An 18,764-nucleotide genomic window follows, 5' to 3' on the forward strand; every position below is an offset into this window, starting at 1 on the left:
TGCTGTTAAACACGTCGTTTAATAGCAGCTGCGCGGTCGATGTCGTCGAAGTAGCTCTCGATAGCTTTCGTCGCCGTGTTAGTAGTCGGTGCTCTTCGTCTTAATACGAAAAGAAAAAGCTGTAAATTGATAGCAGCGTTCCTTTTTCTCTTCTTAAAGTGCTAAATAAGGTTAGACGGCGATGCAGCGTCTTAAAGCCGTATATAATCAACGTTGTTAGTATTATTGTTGTCCGCGGAGGATCGAGATAGAGTGACGGGAACTATTTCTCGAGCTGTGCGGCGAGCGCAACGAGCTATTGATTTGGTTTCAGCGGATTCTTAAGGAAACCGTATCTTAAGAATCGAATGCAATGAAAATCAAGTCGTTGTGAGCAAGTTGAAAATTTCGTGTTAAATAATTAGGATGCGAAAGTCTCGTAGGAAGACCGACAGAAAGCTTTGCTTGCATTTATACAGGCTGTTGAGAATGAGAAGGATGGATTCGTGAAGCTGCTAACTACGGAGCAGGGAAAGCCGGTGGGTGCACTGTGATGGGAGTTATAGGAGGAGCGAGAGAGGAATGCTGATAGTTGCGTGGGCAGACGTTCCAGGCCAAGGCAGAGGTCGACTTGGCCATTGCTGTCGGACGCGCTGCTGCGCAGATGACTTTGCCAGAGGAAGTGATCGAGGATACAGAAGAGAGGAATATTGTCTGTCGATTCATCCCCCTTGGCGTCGTCGCGGGTATCGTCCCTTGGAATTTCCCGAACTTGTTGGCGATCATGAAGATGTAAGCCCAACCTGCCCTGAGGCCAGTTCATATCTCTATGGCTGACTTGGTCTCCTCAGTGCTCCTGCGGTCGTTACAGGCAATGCAATCATCATCAAACCATCGTGAGCATCACTTCTTCTCACGATGACGCTCTGTCATTAATGCGTCTAGACCCTTCACGCCATATAGCGGCTTGAAACTCGTCGAGCTGGCTCAAAATTTCTTCCCGCCAGGAGTCGTCCAGTCTCTCAGCGGCGATGACAATCTGGGCCCATGGATTACTTCTCATCCTGGTATCGACAAGATCAGCTTCACGGGCTCAACTCGCACGGGAAAGCTTGTGGCCGCAAGTGCTGCAAAGACTCTCAAGAGAGTCACATTGGAGCTGTGCGTCGTCATGAACCCTCCACTTTCCAACGGAATACTGACGAACCCTAGTGGGGGAAATGATGCAGCGATTGTTTGCGCTGATGTGGATATCGAGAAAGTCGCTCCTGAGGTCGGCTTCCTCGATTTCTGATCTTCTTGGTGCTGACAAAACCAGATTGCCAACTTCGCGTTCCTAAATTCTGGACAAATCTGCCTGTGCATCAAGCGCATCTTCATCCACAAGTCCATCTACGAGCCATTCCTTGAGGCGTTGGCTCGTCACGCAGAGACTCTTCGAGTCGGTGACGGCTTCGCCCCGGATACATTCTGCGGCCCACTCCAAAACTCGATGCAGTACGAACGCGTCAAAGGTTTCTTTGCTGACATAGAGAAGGAACAGTGGACAGTTGCATTTGGTGGCAAGGTGGAAAATACGAGCGGTTACTTCATCAACCCGACTATTATCGACAATCCGGCTGATGACTCGAGGATCGTGACCGAGGAGCCTTTTGGTACACTCGTCCGTGTGCACACCACTCTCGCAAAGGCTAATGGCATACTTGTAGGCCCTATTGTGCCGACCTTGTGTTGGGAAAGCGAAGTCGAGGTCGTTGAACGAGCCAATGCCACCGATATGGGTCTTGGTGCATCCGTCTGGTCGAAAGATGTGGAAAGTGCTAGTCGCATTGCGCGGCAGCTCGAAGCTGGTACGGTCTGGGTCAATAATCATTTTGACTTGTCGCCCATGGCTCCGTTTGGAGGATTCAAAGGTACGTTTCTCTGGAACGAAGCAGAGCATGAACCCCGAGTTACGTCATTTTCGCCTCTCCAACTTTTCCCAATGACATGCGCTGAGTAAAATGCCTCATGAACTAGAGAGTGGATGGGGGGTTGAAATGGGTGTTGCAGGCTTGAAGGCGATGTGCAATTCGCAGACGTTGATGATCAATAAGAGAGAGTGAAAATTGGTGGGCTGCGGAGCTTCATCAATGGACTGCGCCGGGTCATACCTAGGGCCGACAGCAATGCAGCAGCATATCTATCGCGAGACTCTTTCATGACGACTGAGTGGCCGAATGATCTCGATTCAATTACTGTAATAAGCCCCGTATTCTGGACCCGCATCAATTTCGGTGGTCCTTGATGGTTGGTTTGGTTGATGGTTAGTTTTATACGAGCGCTGGTCCGGCATGTAGATATTTCCCGGTCACTCCCTCGTCAAGCGTTTGCTATGTAGGTAGGTAAGGTGTATGTAAATTCGTACGTACGTACATACGTCGAGGCACTTGACTGAGTTATTAACTTTGGAAAAGGGATTTCGGGCATTCTGCAAGCTCAGTGACATAATAGTAGCCTGGTCAGATATCTTAGCCCCATTCAATACAGAGCGCCTTGGCTTTGAAGGGAGAGAGAAGTGGGGATTGCTTTGCGTGCGTATCCGTGTAAATGATTCCGAACGGAAGAGCGCCGGCGACGATAGTACCAAATAGTATCAAAACAAATCACGGGCGGAGGGAAGCAGGGGAACTGTGTGGTTCCATTCGACCGAAGGCCACCGAGGTACGGTACCGGTACCAACACACACTTGGCTAAATATACTCCATATCGCCAAAATTGTAATATACGGTACCGTAGAGTGAGTGCCTACCTACCGTATCCGCATACCTTTCCGTCCGGACTCCGTATTTTGGGTCAAGGGTCAAGGCACAGGATCAGCCTCTAACCCAGGGGCAAAATAGGCCGGATAGAGTTTCCGCATGTCGTTGTAGTTCATGCTTATACTTAGATACGCTTCTCAAGAGGTCAGTGATCGTTCTTTTCTGAAACCGTCGACCCTACTAAGCCTCTTGGCTGTGGCGCTGACCCTACTGTACTGTACTATATTTACTATATTTAGGAGACTTAACTCAGTGAGTGAAGTTCGGTAGGTCGGCGGCAGAAATGCCTCTAGTTACATCCTACATCCGGTAGGTGATGTAAGCAAGATTGTATGCAATTTCGTACGCGGTCAATTACATCATCTGCGCGTGTGCGACGGGAGCTATCCAGATTCTTCGGATGACACTCCGTCCCAGGTAGGTATGGTATTTATTCCAGCCCTCGGCTAAAGGGTAGCGCGACGGTCGCTTAAACCTTGACTATGTTTGTGTTTGTATCGATGATCATGACGTTTTCCGGCAAAGAATTCGTCTCATGTAAGTTGTGGTACGGGAATACTCTCCTACACGCACTGGCCACTACTGGTCTAGTAATAACTACTCCGTAACAAAAGTGGCTGAAGGAGAGAAAAGTCGACATCAGCGTGGATTAATGATTTCGGTCTATGACTAACGATTTTTGATCTCCACATCTTCCTCGAACTCGCGATCGTGCTGTTGGACTTGACTTGTGGGACTTTGCTACTCCTAACCCCAGTATGAGAGCAACTAGGAGAAACTAAGAGAAAGAGAGAGAGAGCAAGAGAGAGAGAAAGAGAGTCTTCAAAGAGCTCGACTGGTCCGTCCATTCATCGATCCATCCATGCGGCCATGAGCAGTCTAGTCTAGTCTACGTAGCTAAAACGGCCCAGACAATAATACGTAAAACCTCAACATTTTTGCAATCGGGCCCGTGCTACAGTCAGCTATGTACAGTAGCACTGGTCATGGAAATAGGACACAATTTTTCAGGCGACACGGGTGGCTTGGCTTGGGGTGGAGGGAGTTGAGTTGGCGTTTGGCAGTTGAAGCTTAAGTATAAGAAGGAGGACTGTGCCTCCTACATTTCTCTTTGCCATCCATCACCCTTGCATCAGAGCTCATCTGCAGTCCTTTCGTTCTTCACACAATTTTCTTTCCGTCGTTAATCAAGCCCAATAATCTCCAAGATGCAATACTTCACCGTCGCTGTCGTTATGGCCTCTGTTGCCTCTGCCTCCGTCGTGGCCCGCCAGAACGACTGCACGATGGTCTACAACGCCTGCCTTGCTGCCGGGACTCCTCAAGTCGCGTATGTATACATACCTACCTACCTACAACACTCCCTTTCCACAATTATTCGCAGGACGTCTTTGGCTAATAGATTCAATCAGTTGTGGTTGCCTCCAGCAGACATGTCTCGGCGAGGATAACGGTTCGTCTCCCCGAGATAGATTTCATTCTCTTGCTCGTCCGCCTTGACTGACTCTGTGCGACGCCAACAGCCCGCGGCCGCGAGTACTGCGCTGCCGTCTCTGCCTCTCTCCTGAGCGTTGCTGCGACGGCTACCTCCAAGACTTTCTCGGGCATCTGCAATGCCGCTGCCATCGCTCGTGGCGATTGGTACGTCCACGCTGATCCCGCCCGCTTCCCTCGCCTTGTGAAACAAAACCTTGACTGATGCGACAAATAAATATAGCACTGCTACCGCAGCCATTGTCCCAACTCCCACTGAGGCAGCCCCCGCCGCCGCCTCCACGGACTGCGAGAAGGTTCGCTCGGACTGCCAATCGCAGCCAGGTGCCAACCAGTCGTACTGCGCATCTCTCTTTGTCAAGTGCGCCGGAACCACCAGCGGCTTGAACAAGGACGCTCCCGCTCCGACCCCCTATGTCGGCGAGCCAGTCGTCTTCACCGGCCCCGAACCCTCTCCATCCGTCTACGTCGGCGAGCCAGTCGTCTTCACCGGCCCCGAGCCCACTCCGTCCGTCTACGTCGGCGAGCCAGTCGTCTTCACCGGCCCCGAGCCCACGCCATCCGTCTACGTCGGCGAGCCAGTCGTCTTTACCGCCTCTTCAGCCTACCCAGCCCCTTCTGCCCCCGCGGACTGCGAGAAGGTCCGCTCGGATTGCCAATCGAAGCCAGATGCCAACCAGTCCTACTGCGCATCCCTCTACGTCAAGTGCTCCGGTACCACCAGCGGCCTGAACAAGCCCGGCCCTGCTCCCACCACCCCGGCGAAGGGCACCGGAGCCAGCACCACCGGAATGGTTACCTACACCGGCCCTGCGGTTGCTGGCGCCGGCTCGGTCAAGCCTGCCGTCGGTCTCTTGGCCCTGGGCGCTCTCGCACTGCTGTAGATCGGTTAGCTGAGATAATTAAAACGACTCGGTGATAGCAGTACCGTGTATTGGAACACACCGACCTCGGGGGATGAACAAATACAAATCGGACTTGGGTATATTTTCTTTTTTTCTTTTTTGGAAGTGGAGGAAAAAATTCAACAATAAAATAAAATCTTAGGGGAGGGGGAGGAGGCATGGAAATTTGGTATATGGTGGTAGAATGATAATACGAAAGTTTATATTCATATGTATTATACTTTTTTTATTCGGTGACCTCTCTTTTTCGCATTCGCAAATCTGGGGAGACGTGATGTGGATGACGGGAGGGAAAAAGGTTGGTCGCTGTCTATCTTCCCTACCTTACCTTGTGGAGGGCGCCCCCTCGTCTGGTTCAAAAGCCCGCATCTCGCGGTGTCTGGTTCAGGGCTCGAATCGACGACTGTCCGTATGACCTAGGTCCGGTCGTCGGAACTAACTATTTCGGCTGGCTTGTACTGATTCCGTATTCAAACTGTATGATATAATCGGGGGTTTTATTTTATTTTATTTTGCCGTTGTAATATCATTAGCTTTGTGAGGTTGTGAGTTTGTGAGTTTGTGAGTTTGTGAGTTTGCGAGTTTGTGAGTTTGTGAGTTTGTGAGTTTTGTGAGTTTTGTGAGTTTTGTGAGTTTTGGCAGCTCTCAAACTTCGGTACCTAGTCTCTGTAATAGATAGATACCGGTAATCTGGCGATACTAAGTCTACTCCGTGAGGTAGAGATTTCGCAGCAGATCCGCTTACTTTTTACTTGTGTTGCGAAAGGCGAAAGAATCTTACGTTAGGGAGGGGGGGGGGGGAAAGGGGGATTGAAAAAAAAAAAAGATTGCTTTTACTTTATATGTATATATACTACTATGTAATGGTCGGTTTCCTTAAATTTAAAATCGAAAGAATTGACCGACTTGCTGTAAGGTCGGGATTTTTTACAAATTTAATTCAAGGTAACCGACGATTATGTGTATATGAGAAGAAAAAAAAAAGTAGAAAAATAAATAGATTCATGATGCATTGCAGATCTGAAAAGAAAAGAAAAGAAAAGAAGAAAAAATATGGGCTTGGAAATCTTTTTTTTTTATCGATTTTAATTTGATTGAATCAGACGTTGTTGTCGTTGTGAAATCCTGGTTTTGTAGAGACAAGTCAATGTGGTTGCAAGTCAAGGTTAACGAGCAGAGAATGACGTCGATGCGCCGGGAGTGGAGATCGTTGAGTTAAGTTAAAAGATGGTTGGCAGATAAGGTCGGGTAAGGTGATCTGAGCTGAGCTGAGCGTGGAAGGGTTTTTTTTTTTTTTTTTTTTTTTTTTTTTTAATTCCGAAAAGTATGATATATTCCTGTGCGAAAGCTACCTTAAAGGCAATTTAGGGGATTACATAGACGGTCAGCTAATCAATCATCCGATGACGATGTCTTGTAGGGACGGGCTCGAGAGGTTAGCGTGGTGAGTCGCCACAGGTCTATATCTAGGATTGAATAGATTCTAAAAGGCCAAAAAAAAATACAACCGGTTTCAATCATTGAATTGTAGCTGAAATAGAATCGACTTGATCGAATAAATCATCTCTTTCAAAAGCTCGTATTTTCGTCAAAAGGCCGTCCTAAGACATTTTGGGATCGTTTTAGGACCGTCCTAGGACCGTCCCAAGACCGTCCCCGAACTTCAGACCGGGCCTAAGAAATATCTTGGCACGAATATTTAAAGATTACGAAACCAGGTTATACTTACATCGATTTTGCGAACTAGAGTCTAAATAAAACGGTTTACAATTAATTGCGTCGAAAAACCGATTTATAAAAAATTGAACGGGGAGGGCTGTAAGACGGTCACTGGACGGTCTCTTTTAATAGGAGGGCCTAGATATCACCTGCGCTGTTTCCGAATAAAGCTTTGTATTTACTTTAGACGGTCTAACAAATGCCTCTGGTAAGAGAGGGTCAGAGGACCATTGAAATGATCCCCTACCTGCCTTCAAGGTATAACAATAACGGCGGGTATTCGAAACGCAATATTTGTAAGTATAAGGGGGTCACTGATAGATAGAATGGGTTCTGATTCTTGAAGAGGGAAAGAAGCTCTGCCGAGCCTGCAGAGGCTCTTAGCTACTTGTCCGCGCTACCTGGCCACCTGCCATAGCACCCCGTGACAGCTCGGAACAAACGCTCGATATAATATAGATGTATACATATATCGTTCGAACCTCCCGCAAATTTATATAAACTTGATATAGAGGAAGGTTGGTCTCGTGTACTCATCTTTATTCTTCATAACCATGCAAACAGATTGTCTTTTCGTTTGTGAACTATTCTAAAAATAAAATCACCCGCGGCTGATCTGATAAATGATCAGACTGGATATAATACTAGCAATATGTCTCCACTTCTGATATGGATTGTTAAAGCCTTTCCGTATTTGACTCTCGGGTGCCGGCCTTGGCTAGCGAGCGGGTAGCTTGCTGATTTCCGCGACGGGTTCTTTCTTCTCGCTTAACTTACCTACTTCACCCATTGCGGCGAGAGTTGTAGCGGTTTTCCCGGACTAGATTCTATATGGAGTGGTTATATTAGCAAGGGGAGAGGGAGGCTATCATCCATCTCATCTTTGGATTCCGGGGAACAATTGATCGGCGGTATGCCAGGGGGATCGGCATCACATACAGCGAGTTTGGATGGCTTGTTGGGCACAAAATTAGTGGAATGTTACATTACTTGTATGCTCGGGTGCGGGAGGGAGGAGAGAAGAGAGAGGCCGGGTTCTTACAGGATGGATGGATCGCTGGGCGTTATCTGAGCTCTTGAAGGATCGAGGAGTGGAGTTCTGGGATACTCGTTAGGCGAAGTGATCTGATATAAAAACCGGGGAGCTTCCATTGAGTTCATAATATGTACTGTGAACAAACACCTCGTCCGTCAAATGCTTCGTCACTTTCCCACAGCCCTTGCGTTGTTAGCAAGTGCTGTGTCGGGCGTTGCTGTCTCGGAGAAACAGTATACGGCTACAGATGCGAGGGATGGCTGTCCAGGATACGTTGCCTCTAATATCGTGCAGACTGGAACTGGCTTGAGTGCAAGCTTGAAGCTCGGGGGGACAGCTTGCAATGTCCATGGTACCGATGTGCCTGAGTTGAAGCTCACCGTCAACCACGATACTGGTAAGTCGTTCATTCCACTCCTGGCTATGAAACAAAACGCTTATAAGGATTAGAATCACGACTTCACGTCAAGATCGAAGATGCAGGACAAATCGCCTACCAGGTTCCCACCTCCGTCTTCCCAACTCCTAGCGCCAATGGCTCCGTCTCCCCAGCGGCTGCCACGCTAGAGTTCTCCTACGAAACGTCGCCTTTCAGCTTCAAAGTCACGCGGAGATCCAATGGAGAGATCCTCTTCGACACCAGTGCCGCGACGATGATATTCGAGGACCAGTACCTACGACTCCGGACTGCGCTGCCGGACGACCCAAACCTTTACGGCCTCGGTGAACACACCGATTCGTTGCGGCTCAACACCACGGGCTACACGCGCACCCTCTGGTCTCGCGATGGCTACCTTGTACCGTCGGGACAGAACCTGTACGGTAACCACCCGATCTACTTCGATCACCGGGGCGAGAAGGGGACGCATGGCGTCTTTATGCTTTCTAGCGCCGGCATGGACGTCAAGATCAACCGCACGGAGCAGGACGGGCAATACCTTGAAGTGAGTATCGCGAATTTGCTTCTTGCCTGCCAGCTAGAAATCTCTCTGCTGCTAACGTATAGAGTAGTATAACATGATGTCCGGAATTCTTGACATGTACTTTCTCAGCGGACCGAGTCCGATAGATGTTGCAAAGCAGTATTCGGAGGTCACCCGGAAGGCGGCTATGATGCCGTACTGGGGCTTTGGATACCACCAGTGCCGGTATGGCTATAGGGATTTCTACTCCATCGCCGAGGTGGTGTATAACTACTCGATGGCGGGGATCCCGTTAGAGACAATGTGGACGGATATCGACTACATGTACGAAAGGTATATCATGACGACGGATCCTGATCGCTTCCCAGTTGCGAGAGTCAGGGAGTACGTCGACTATTTACACGATCACCATCAGAAGTACATTGTAATGGTTGACCCTGCCGTGGCATTTCAAACAGAGCGAGAAAATGGATTGCCATATGAGACTTTTTTGAAGGCCCGAGACCAGGGTATCTTATTGCAGAAGAACGGATCTATCTATCAAGGTGTTGTTTGGCCCGGTAATGCATCCTGTCAAGTTCAAAATACCCGCGATATCCCTACTAATGAGTTCAGGTATCACTGCGTTCCCCGACTGGTTCCACCCCGACACGCAGAAATTTTGGGACGACGAGTTCGCAGAGTTCTTCAACGCTGACACGGGTGTCGATATCGACGGACTCTGGATCGACATGAACGAGGCAGCCAACTTCAACTACTTTGGCGACGACCCGCAAGAGAGCGCCGAGGAGCGTGGCTTCCCCCCTACGAGAGCGCCTCTCAGATCTAGTCCTCGGCCTCTCCCTGGATTCCCAGAGGCTTTCCAGCCAAATTCCAGCTCGCCATACCCACCTGATGGTCTCGCGTACGCACCACCGTGGCTGGTCCCGGCTGCTGCGCCCAGTACCCGGCGTTCCATTGCTAGCAATGTGGTATTGCAAAAGCGGCAAGCTCAGAAGGTCATTGGTTTCCCAGGTAGGAACCTCTTGGAGCCCCCTTACCAGATCGACAACGCAAACACGGTCGAGGCATACGGAGGCGTTTCGAATTTCACGCTCGACACCGACATTGTACACTACGACGGGCACGTCGAGCTGGACGTCCACAACATCTATGGCGCGATGATGAGCGCGGCCTCACGTACTGCTCTCATCAACCGTCGACCGCGCCGCCGTCCAATGGTCATCACGCGCTCGACCTTCGCCGGCTCTGGCCACACCGTGGGCAAGTGGCTTGGAGACAACATGTCAACCTGGGAACTGTATCGCAACTCGATCCAAGGCATGCTCGGTTTCGCAGCGATCTACCAAGTCCCCATGGTTGGCTCCGACGTCTGTGGCTTCGCCGGTAACACGACCGAGGTGCTGTGCGCGCGCTGGGCCACCTTGGGGGCGTTCAACCCCTTCTTCCGGAACCACAACGGCGACTATTCGAGCCCGCAGGAGTTCTATGTCTGGGCGAGCGTGACCGCGGCGGCCAAGAACGCCATCGACATCCGCTACCGGCTGCTCGATTACATCTACACGGCCCTGTACCAGCAGAGCGTCGACGGCACCCCGCTCCTCAACCCGATGTTCTTCCTCTATCCCGCGGACCGCCACACCGTCGGCGTGGACCTCCAGTTCTTCTACGGCGACGCCCTCCTCGTCTCGCCCGTCACGGAGGAGAACGCCACCCACGTCGAGATCTACCTCCCGCGCGACACCTTCTACGATTTCAAGACGTACGCGAAGATCGAAGGGGAGGGCGCGAAGCTCAACCTGACGGACATCCCGCTCACCGAGATCCCGCTGCACGTCCGCGGCGGCTGCGTCGTTCCGATGCGCAACGCTTCGGGCGCTACCACCACCGACGTGCGCGCGCAGCCGTTCAACTTCTTCGTGGCGCCCGATGCGGAGGGGAGAGCCGTCGGGCGGCTGTATCTAGATGACGGCGAGAGTCTCGTGCAGGAAGCCACGAGCGAGATTGCGCTGACGTATGGCGACGGGGAGCTGCTCGTCGGAGGCTCCTTCGGGTACCGGGCCGAGGGGAACTGGCTGCATGAGGTGATTGTGCTGGGTGTTGAGGTGGAGCCCGAGGGCGCGTACTGGAGCCAGGGGGTTGTGGATGGGGGGGCGACGACGGTTTGGGTTGCTTGTCCTCTCGGTGAGGGGTGGAGGTGGGATGCTGAGAGGAAGGCGTTGATAATTAAGGTCGGGAGGATGTTGGATGAGGCGATCCGGGTGAAGTTCGAGTAGGTGTTCTGGCTGGTGTTTGTACGCATACACATCCACACACTCATGTATATATATGTATTTATATAATGCTAGAAAAGGCTTTTAGTAACCCATTACTAATGACCTTTTTACCTCACTCCCCCTTTTTTGCCGTTCTGTTTACCTCGATCCCCCTTTTTTTCCCCTAAGCGAATCATCCTCCTTCCTACCCACAGCCTCACAAATCTGTATTTATACAAATCCAATCGACTGTGTACCAACGACCATCACGCATAGGTGGCCGTCTACGTCCCCTGTTCTAATAGAAATTGAAGATGTCCTGGTTCTTCCAAGTCTATCCGACCCTGCCACAACTCGCCGCTAAATTGTACAGCCTACCAAGAAAGACGCATCGAAATCCATACTCTCATGACCATACCAACAAGCACGTATTTGCCCTTTCTTATTGGTCACCGTACCAAAATCTAAATACGATCCCTTGCCTTGGATCCGGCCCCGTGTTCAAAGAAGGGAAATATAATCACAAACCCGATGAATCCGCCGAAGCGCGGCTGAATTTGATGCTAAATAGAGGCGGGCTTGCTCAGAAGCCGACCGCTTCTGAAGTTGCCACCACGGACGTCGTGAGATCTCTTCACCTTGGAAGTCGAGGAGATAGGTTGATTGATTGATTGGAACCGTTCATCTCTACAGGTTAGGACAGTCCTCAATAGCCCGGGTCCCAACGTCTACTTTTCGCAAGTGACGCCGTTCCGAGCTGTAAAGCAGCCGAAGTTGCCGGCGATCTTCTTCTAAGATTGCAAGTGGCTATCGAAGAGCGTTTTGTCATTTGGACCCGTCGTAGCAAGAGGCTTCTACACAGGGGGGGAGCGTGCGTCGATGGCTATTGAAAGAGGACCTTGTAAGCCGAGCCCCTCTCCTTCCAGATGTGAATGATGTACCGCTGAGAGTTGCGCGTAGGGAAAAGCCCGTCGTTGATCGCAATGGATAGACGTCCAACGAGATGCACGACGAAGCGCTTGAGATGTTCATAGAGCGCAGAGAAGCAGGCCTGAAGACGCTTACTGGGGAAGAGCTCGCCGAATCCGACAAGCAGATGATATGGGCCCAGAGAGGGCGAGAGAAAGGCTACCCCAGCTTGAATCAACTTGAGGACGAGATCTAGACACACTTAGACATGCATATGTTTTGCTGCCCACTGTACTCGTCACAGGCTTCTTCTCGTCAGATCTCCATGCTTCCTGCCAGATCTCAGAAGAAGTTGAAAGGAGTATCCGATACAGCGTGTGAGAGGTGACCATTCTCTAGAAATTCACGACTAATCAATCAGCTCGAGATTAACGCCGCGAGGGAAACGCTATTGAGGATTCGATACTACTGGTCCATCCATACACAGCCGCATACCGGTAATTCAAGCACCCCTTCCAAGCAGAAGATTTCATTGCATTGAGTTCAGTACGCAAGGCATCGTCCCGCGACAGGGAACCAAATATCCTGGCGGCCCTAACTAATACTCAATGCGCTGGCTGTGTGCTATGAGCCTGCGAGCTCTCGGTTCCAGTCAGGTCAAGCAAGTGTCCCCCCCACCTCCTATTGAAAAAAGCTTTTATCTCACGATGTTGACTGCATTCAACAATAACTCTGTGTATGAGAAGTCGGTAGTCAAACCGAGCTCGAATGCGTCGATTCGCGCCATCCACTTCTTCATATCATCTATGACTCGTTTCTGTTATCGATCTACGCATGTTACAAAGCCGCAGTTAAAATCTGATTGAGAAAGATGATTACGCCGATACGTAAATGCATACAATGTGTATAATTACAGCTTGTTGCTGCGTTGCAAAAGTTCTCTGCAATACAAATCACGAATTCAGATGATTTTTTTTTCTGATGGTTTTCAGCCCGAATCTCCAGTGTACCTATTTGCGAGAGGACACTTGCTTGACTTGACTGTAACCGAGAGAAGAGAGCCCGTAGGTTCACAGTCAGCGAGCGCACTGGTTATTATATAATGTTTGCATGGTATGCTTCGGCCAAAGAACGATACGGGGAGTGGTCGATGAAGCAAGCAAGCAAGCAAGTATCAGACATCCGGGCTAGAAAACACCAGCACTACCTAGAGAGAGAGAGCCTCGGGAGCGCCTAAACGCGAAATGTTAGATTAAGGATTAGGCGAGCGCCAAGAAATTGCCATCCCACTCCCATCCCATTATTATAATAATACAAGAAGATCTATTGCCCAATTTCCTCTGGCTTGAAATGTGCTTGTTCCAAGGCCTGCGAAAATGTATATTGAAAAAAAGTAGTTGCACGAGAATGCACGGTAAAAATTTGTATGAAGTGACAGTCCCTCAGGCGCGAGTCGAACCTATACAGCTGTTAGCAGCCGTCTGAGAGGATATTTTGATCTGAAGCTTTGCGAGGGCTTCAGGGTCTGGAAGTTGGGATGCACGTACGCGCGACATTCGGATGTTACTGATGCAATTACAGTCCGACGCCATAAACCAACTAGACGACCGAGGGTGGTTGTGGAGATGTAACGGCCGAAAAAATTAGCATCTATATTCTCAATGCTCGAATTTGCATCCGAGGATAAGCCATGAGCCAAGGTGGGTGTGGGGGTAGTAGTACTTGTGTTGCTCGGGAGCCGAAAACAGCGATATTATGTTCTATTTTCTTGATCGAACACAGAATCTGATGTTGTAATTGGGGTCTAACTGAAAAATTCTCCCAACAATCGCATTGAAGGAAAGAAATAATCAAATCGAGTTCTAGTCTGTATCACGTGATAGGGTACTCTGTTGGGCCAGCAGCTGCATCCTGGATTCGGATCAATCCCCTACCAAGCTGTGTCTGCCATACCTCTTCTCTCCCCATCCCACTCTGTCAAATGCAGATGGCCGTTCCGCGTCGTGCTGGCCATGAGGCTCATATGTATATATATAGCAGCAAATAATCATTCCATTCTCTCAGATTCTACGCGTCTCGGTTCAATCTCTTCTCTCTTATCTAATCAACTGATAATAGCAGCAACAGTAACAATAGTATCCGGGGCGAAACGTGAGGAGATAGCAACAGATCGGCAAAAGCACCGCGGTGCTACAATCGCTGCTGTTGAATCTGGTCTCCCGGCAATCACGGGCATACCTACGTCCACCAACACCATCCCCTTGGCAAAGCAGTGCCTGACTGCGGGTAGGTCAAGATTCCGGAGAGCTATGTCGAGGACTTGGTTGCGCAGCTGGCGAGGGGAAAGATCAGTTCACTGGCTGTCACTAAGTCCTTCTCGCGCCGGGCGGCTCTGGCATAGAAAGCTGTACGTCTCATCCCCTTCTTCATTGGACTGAGGCTGATGATAGAGATAGATAGACTGTATCACTGAATTCCTCCCTACCCGAGCCCTTGAACATGCACTGAAGCGTAGGCAACTGAAGGGGAACGGAACCGTTCAGCTCGTCGGCTGGAATCCTCTAAACACGACAATATTTAAGAGATTATCGTAAGAGCCTCTTCCAGCCTTTTTTTTTTCCGGATCTTTCTCTTACAGGACGCAGGCAAAGCTTTATTTCTGCGATGGTGCTGCTGAAGAAACTCGCAGCGCGAGAATCATTCTCGGAGCTTTGACGAACAATTACCAAATACATTGTAAAAGACAAGCCCTACGTGGTATTCCATACCGTGCCACCCTTCTGGTCCTCAACCCCGCGTCGCGACAAATACAGAGCCGGCTACAGCGCTCTCTGTACCTCAACCGCAACATCCATCTCCCTAACAGATGAGCTCGAGGGCATGGTTGATGTCACGTCAACGCCCGCCGGGCGATCCGCGGCCAAGTGGCGGGGCTACTCGAGTCAGTAGAACGAACTTGCTGGATTACCTCGCGCTGGTATCCCCAGTTGATAAATTCAAAGTTGCGAAAGACGGCGGAAGACTCAATACAAACCGCGGAACGAAAAGGACAGGTATAGCGAGGATATCTAAATCGAAGTGAGTTTAGCGCGGCAGGCTACAAAGAACGATTCGCCGATTAGTCTGCAGGCTGTCGGTAGAACGTATGCGCGTTTTCTTTTACGAGTTGTTTAGCGGCGCACTACCAGATGCTACAGTACCGTAGGTAGATACGCAGACGGAAAAGCCCAACAAGCGATCAATCTTTTAAAGCATGATACTGTACTTGCGTTTCCGGTCTTCTGTCGGGTATGTTTACAAGGAGTACTACCTACATGTAGGTAGCTGCATAGTAAGTAGTGTCGCGCAACTTCGTATCAAGGCCAAGTGGCTTGATTCAAGATCGCTCGTGTTTACGCCTTAGCAGATCAGAGAGAAGATCTAGAGTCTAGAGAAAGCGATAGAGTCAGAAAGACAGACAGACAGGCTGGCGTGCGTGCGTACGTATATGCGCGCTCTAGTTATGCGGAAAAGAACAGTACAGATGACAGACAGCTTTAAATAGGTAGGTAGGTACCGGTAGATAGATACCGACCGACGCCCTATTGCCGCAGCCGCCTTGCTATAATACGAGCCATAGCTAGGTAACCTATCTCTCCTGAAGGTATAGGCACACTTACGTTGCGTATGTACCGGTAGTGTATTGGTATCGAGTCAGTCGTGTATGCATCCTTTCCGGTGTTTTTTTCTTTTTTTTCTTTTTCTTTTCTTTCTTTTCTTTTTATTTTCCAAGTATTCTTTATCTATAAGCGCGGTATGGGAAATGCAATGGAATAGAATGAATAGAATAAATGAATGAATGGCTCTCTGCTTGCTAGCAGTTACTAGCCCCGTCGGGAGATAGCAGAGGTACCGGTAGGCAAGATAAGTGAGTCTGTCCGCGTGCTGTGCCGTGCTATATTATCTTAGGACTGTGCTACGCGAGCAAGCGAGCGAGTCACGCTTCATGTTTCCGTGACGCGAAGGGACGTGACGTAACGGGCGGCTATATACCTACCGGTACGTTATCCGCTGTTTTATTTTCGCGCTTCTGCCTAAAAGCGTCACGGTTATACCGTTAGTCGGGCTAGATACGTAAGCGGCTGAGGGTTGTTAGTTAGGTAGTCACCACTGGGTAAAGCACGGTAAAGCACGGTACGGTACGGTAAGTTGGTCTCAACCAGTGTGAGATGAGGGCAGGCTCGCTTGTCGCGTGTTCGTCGCTTGGGTTGTTGTTTGTTTTCTTAGCTCTGGCGCCTCTGTCGCAGGGAAAAGAGATTGGATGGGTGTTGTTTCCGTGTGGCGTGGGAGAGATGTCCACGAGAAGAGAGGAGGAGAGATGGGCGTGTAGATACTATTTGTATATATATATGTGTGTGTGTGTGTGTGTTCCATTCATCACCCCCTTGGTTCGGCTCAGCTGAGAAGACAGAGAAGCAAGCAAGATTGGTGCCTTTTGCATACCTTATACCTCTTACATGCATACTGCATGTCATTGATCTAGCATCTACTTACTTTCTCCTTATATCCTCGGAGCGGACAGAAGTAGGATATTTCTCCGATTGGAACACTTCTGTTCGTTTCATTTCATTTCATCTCAGTTCATGCTGACTGGTTGATGGACAGATAGGTGGAGATGGCTGCTATCAGCGTCAACACGGCGTCGTCGTGTAACGATCTCGCTACCAGAGATGCAGCCGTACGTTTCCTCCCTCCGACCTTGATGAATTTTAGTTCTTCCGACTTCTTACAGCCACCGATGGATGAAGAGCTGATGTTTGTGTTGTAGCTTACGCTTCGCGAGCAGCGGCTCGACGCTAGAGAGGCGGCGCTTGATGCTCGCGAGGCGGCTCTGAATGTGGAAGCTGCGTTGACTGTATTTGTTGATGCGTTGAGAACAGCTGTTGCTGTTGCTGGTGTCGGGCTGGGCTGTGGAGAGGGTGTTTCTGGGGTTGAGGGCGATGGCTTTAGTGAGGTGAAGGAGGAGGAGGTTGAGGAGGAGGGAGGTCAGGAGGCTGTTGTTGAGGAAGAGAAGAGGGAAGCGAAGAGCGATGAGAAGTCTACACCGATTACTGAAGAACAGGCACAGCGCGAGGAAGGAGACTCAGATATCTACGAGACTACTTCAGAGCAAGTCGGAGAGCAGAAGAGCGAGGACGCCGCGCAAGTGGCTGCGCAAGAAGAGGGGACGATGAGCGAGTCGGCTCCTATAGTTGACGAGGACCAGAAACCGGCTCTTGCGGAGGAAGAGAAAGCTGCAAAGGACGAGCCAGTCTCGCAGTCCTTTGAGAGCACCGCCACCTCCTTCGTCCCAGCACACGAAGCCACCTCCGAAGAACCATCTACCACCAGCATCATCACCTCTTCTGACACGCTGCCTGCACAGGAACATGAACGGCAAGAACAAGGAGAAGACGAAGAAGAGGAGGGAACCTTTGCCCCCGCCGACGGATTTCCAGCCCCCGCCCCGATCACCGGTCTCGAGACGCCGGCTGCAATCGACGACACGCCTAAGCCGCTGGCGGTGCACTTCGCTGAGCCGGTCGCCGAGCTGATTCCCGAAGAGAAGGGGGAGGAGGCAAGGTTAGGACACCAATATGTCTCCTTTGGACTGCTGGTATTTCCTCGCTTCTATATGGATATCCGAGATGGGAGGAATGCTAACGGCGACAGGATGAGGATGCGGATGCCACGTACGGGCTTCATAGAGAGGGCGAGAAGACGAGTGTGGTCAGTGTAAGTACTGAAATGGGTTTTTTTTTTTTTTTTTTTTTTTTTTTTAAAAAAAAAGTTGAAGCGAGAGCGAGCAGTAGAAGCGAGAACAGGATACAACAGATATACTGACCTGCAAACAGGCCCCTGAATCAACACCTGTCGTCGACACGGAACAGGAGATCCATCCCCCTCCCCAGGCACTCGTCATCGGCAAGAGCAGCAGCAGCAGCAGCAGCAGCAGCAGCAGCAGCACCGCTCCCGCCCAGACTGCAGACGAGCTCGCCCCTCCATCACCCCCTCCCACATCGGCCGTGACCGAGGACTCTCCTCCCGACGCAGCCAGCGCCCATCCAGAAGAAGCTCCGACTCCCGTATTGGCGGTGTCGGAACCCCCGAGCGACGAAGCCTCCCAAACCCTCACCGAGACCCGGGGAGGAGAGGACGAGGAAAGCCCAGCTGCTGCTGCTGCTGCAGAGCGGGAACCGCACCCCACGGCTACGGCTATGGCTCTGCTCGCGGAGGCGATCGGGCGAGGGCACAAAGAGGACGCCGGCAACGCTTAGATGTCCCGAAGTATGCGTACATACCGGTACATGTATACTTGTACCTATCAAGCATCCGTCGTCGCCGCCAGCCAGCAAGAGCGGGGACTTTCAAGCAAGTAGAAGGAAGGTTAACTGTAATATTTGCAATACATAATATACATTTACATATACATACTTCGATAAATACACGACAATTTTTTTTTAAAAGAAATAAAATTAAAATTAAAATTATTATAACGCCCATCTCCCCTTCCTCCTTCTCCTCTCCTCTACAAAGCACCACCGCCTCGAGATCCGCACATACACGACAGAGAAAAAAAACATCACGAGACGTAGGTAGCACATCTGGCGAAGAAAGAACTCAGGTCGCGAGAAGAGAAATCTTGCGTCTTGAGTTTAGTAGCCCAGGCTTTGATAGTTAAGTCCTTTATACAGGATGGGGAAAAAAAAAAAAAAAAAAAAAAG

The 18,764-nt window shown here is 50.2% G+C and overlaps 5 protein-coding genes across 5 annotated transcripts; all 5 read left to right on the forward strand.

Moving 5' to 3' along the window:
* Positions 1-763: 763 nt before the first annotated feature.
* L3040_005101 (uncharacterized protein) lies at positions 764-2,084 on the forward strand (the record flags this gene model as incomplete). The annotated part of the gene is made up of 6 exons (XM_007290947.2): positions 764-771; positions 831-875; positions 925-1,140; positions 1,192-1,252; positions 1,298-1,892; positions 1,999-2,084. 6 exons carry the CDS (start codon positions 764-766, stop codon positions 2,082-2,084), a joined length of 1,011 nt encoding a protein of 336 aa, XP_007291009.2.
* Positions 2,085-3,988: 1,904 nt separating this feature from the next.
* On the forward strand, positions 3,989-5,158 carry L3040_005102 (uncharacterized protein; the record flags this gene model as incomplete). Its single annotated transcript, XM_066157220.1, has 4 exons — positions 3,989-4,110; positions 4,193-4,233; positions 4,304-4,421; positions 4,498-5,158. The coding sequence occupies 4 exons, from the start codon at positions 3,989-3,991 to the stop codon at positions 5,156-5,158; spliced, it is 942 nt and encodes a 313-aa protein (XP_066011538.1).
* A 2,935-nt stretch (positions 5,159-8,093) lies between these two features.
* On the forward strand, positions 8,094-11,133 carry L3040_005103 (uncharacterized protein; the record flags this gene model as incomplete). Its single annotated transcript, XM_066157221.1, has 4 exons — positions 8,094-8,331; positions 8,385-8,878; positions 8,946-9,417; positions 9,473-11,133. 4 exons carry the CDS (start codon positions 8,094-8,096, stop codon positions 11,131-11,133), a joined length of 2,865 nt encoding a protein of 954 aa, XP_066011539.1.
* Positions 11,134-14,033: 2,900 nt separating this feature from the next.
* Positions 14,034-14,736, forward strand: L3040_005104 (uncharacterized protein; the record flags this gene model as incomplete). The annotated part of the gene is made up of 4 exons (XM_066157222.1): positions 14,034-14,046; positions 14,143-14,307; positions 14,482-14,611; positions 14,667-14,736. The coding sequence occupies 4 exons, from the start codon at positions 14,034-14,036 to the stop codon at positions 14,734-14,736; spliced, it is 378 nt and encodes a 125-aa protein (XP_066011540.1).
* Positions 14,737-16,675: 1,939 nt separating this feature from the next.
* L3040_005105 (uncharacterized protein) lies at positions 16,676-18,317 on the forward strand (the record flags this gene model as incomplete). Its single annotated transcript, XM_007290950.1, has 4 exons — positions 16,676-16,738; positions 16,829-17,656; positions 17,713-17,775; positions 17,895-18,317. 4 exons carry the CDS (start codon positions 16,676-16,678, stop codon positions 18,315-18,317), a joined length of 1,377 nt encoding a protein of 458 aa, XP_007291012.1.
* Between the last annotated feature and the right edge of the window lie 447 nt (positions 18,318-18,764).

Source organism: Drepanopeziza brunnea (assembly GCF_022702325.1).
Source record: "Drepanopeziza brunnea f. sp. 'multigermtubi' strain 214-2 chromosome Unknown ctg8, whole genome shotgun sequence".
Classification (NCBI taxonomy): Eukaryota; Fungi; Ascomycota; class Leotiomycetes; order Helotiales; family Drepanopezizaceae; genus Drepanopeziza; species Drepanopeziza brunnea.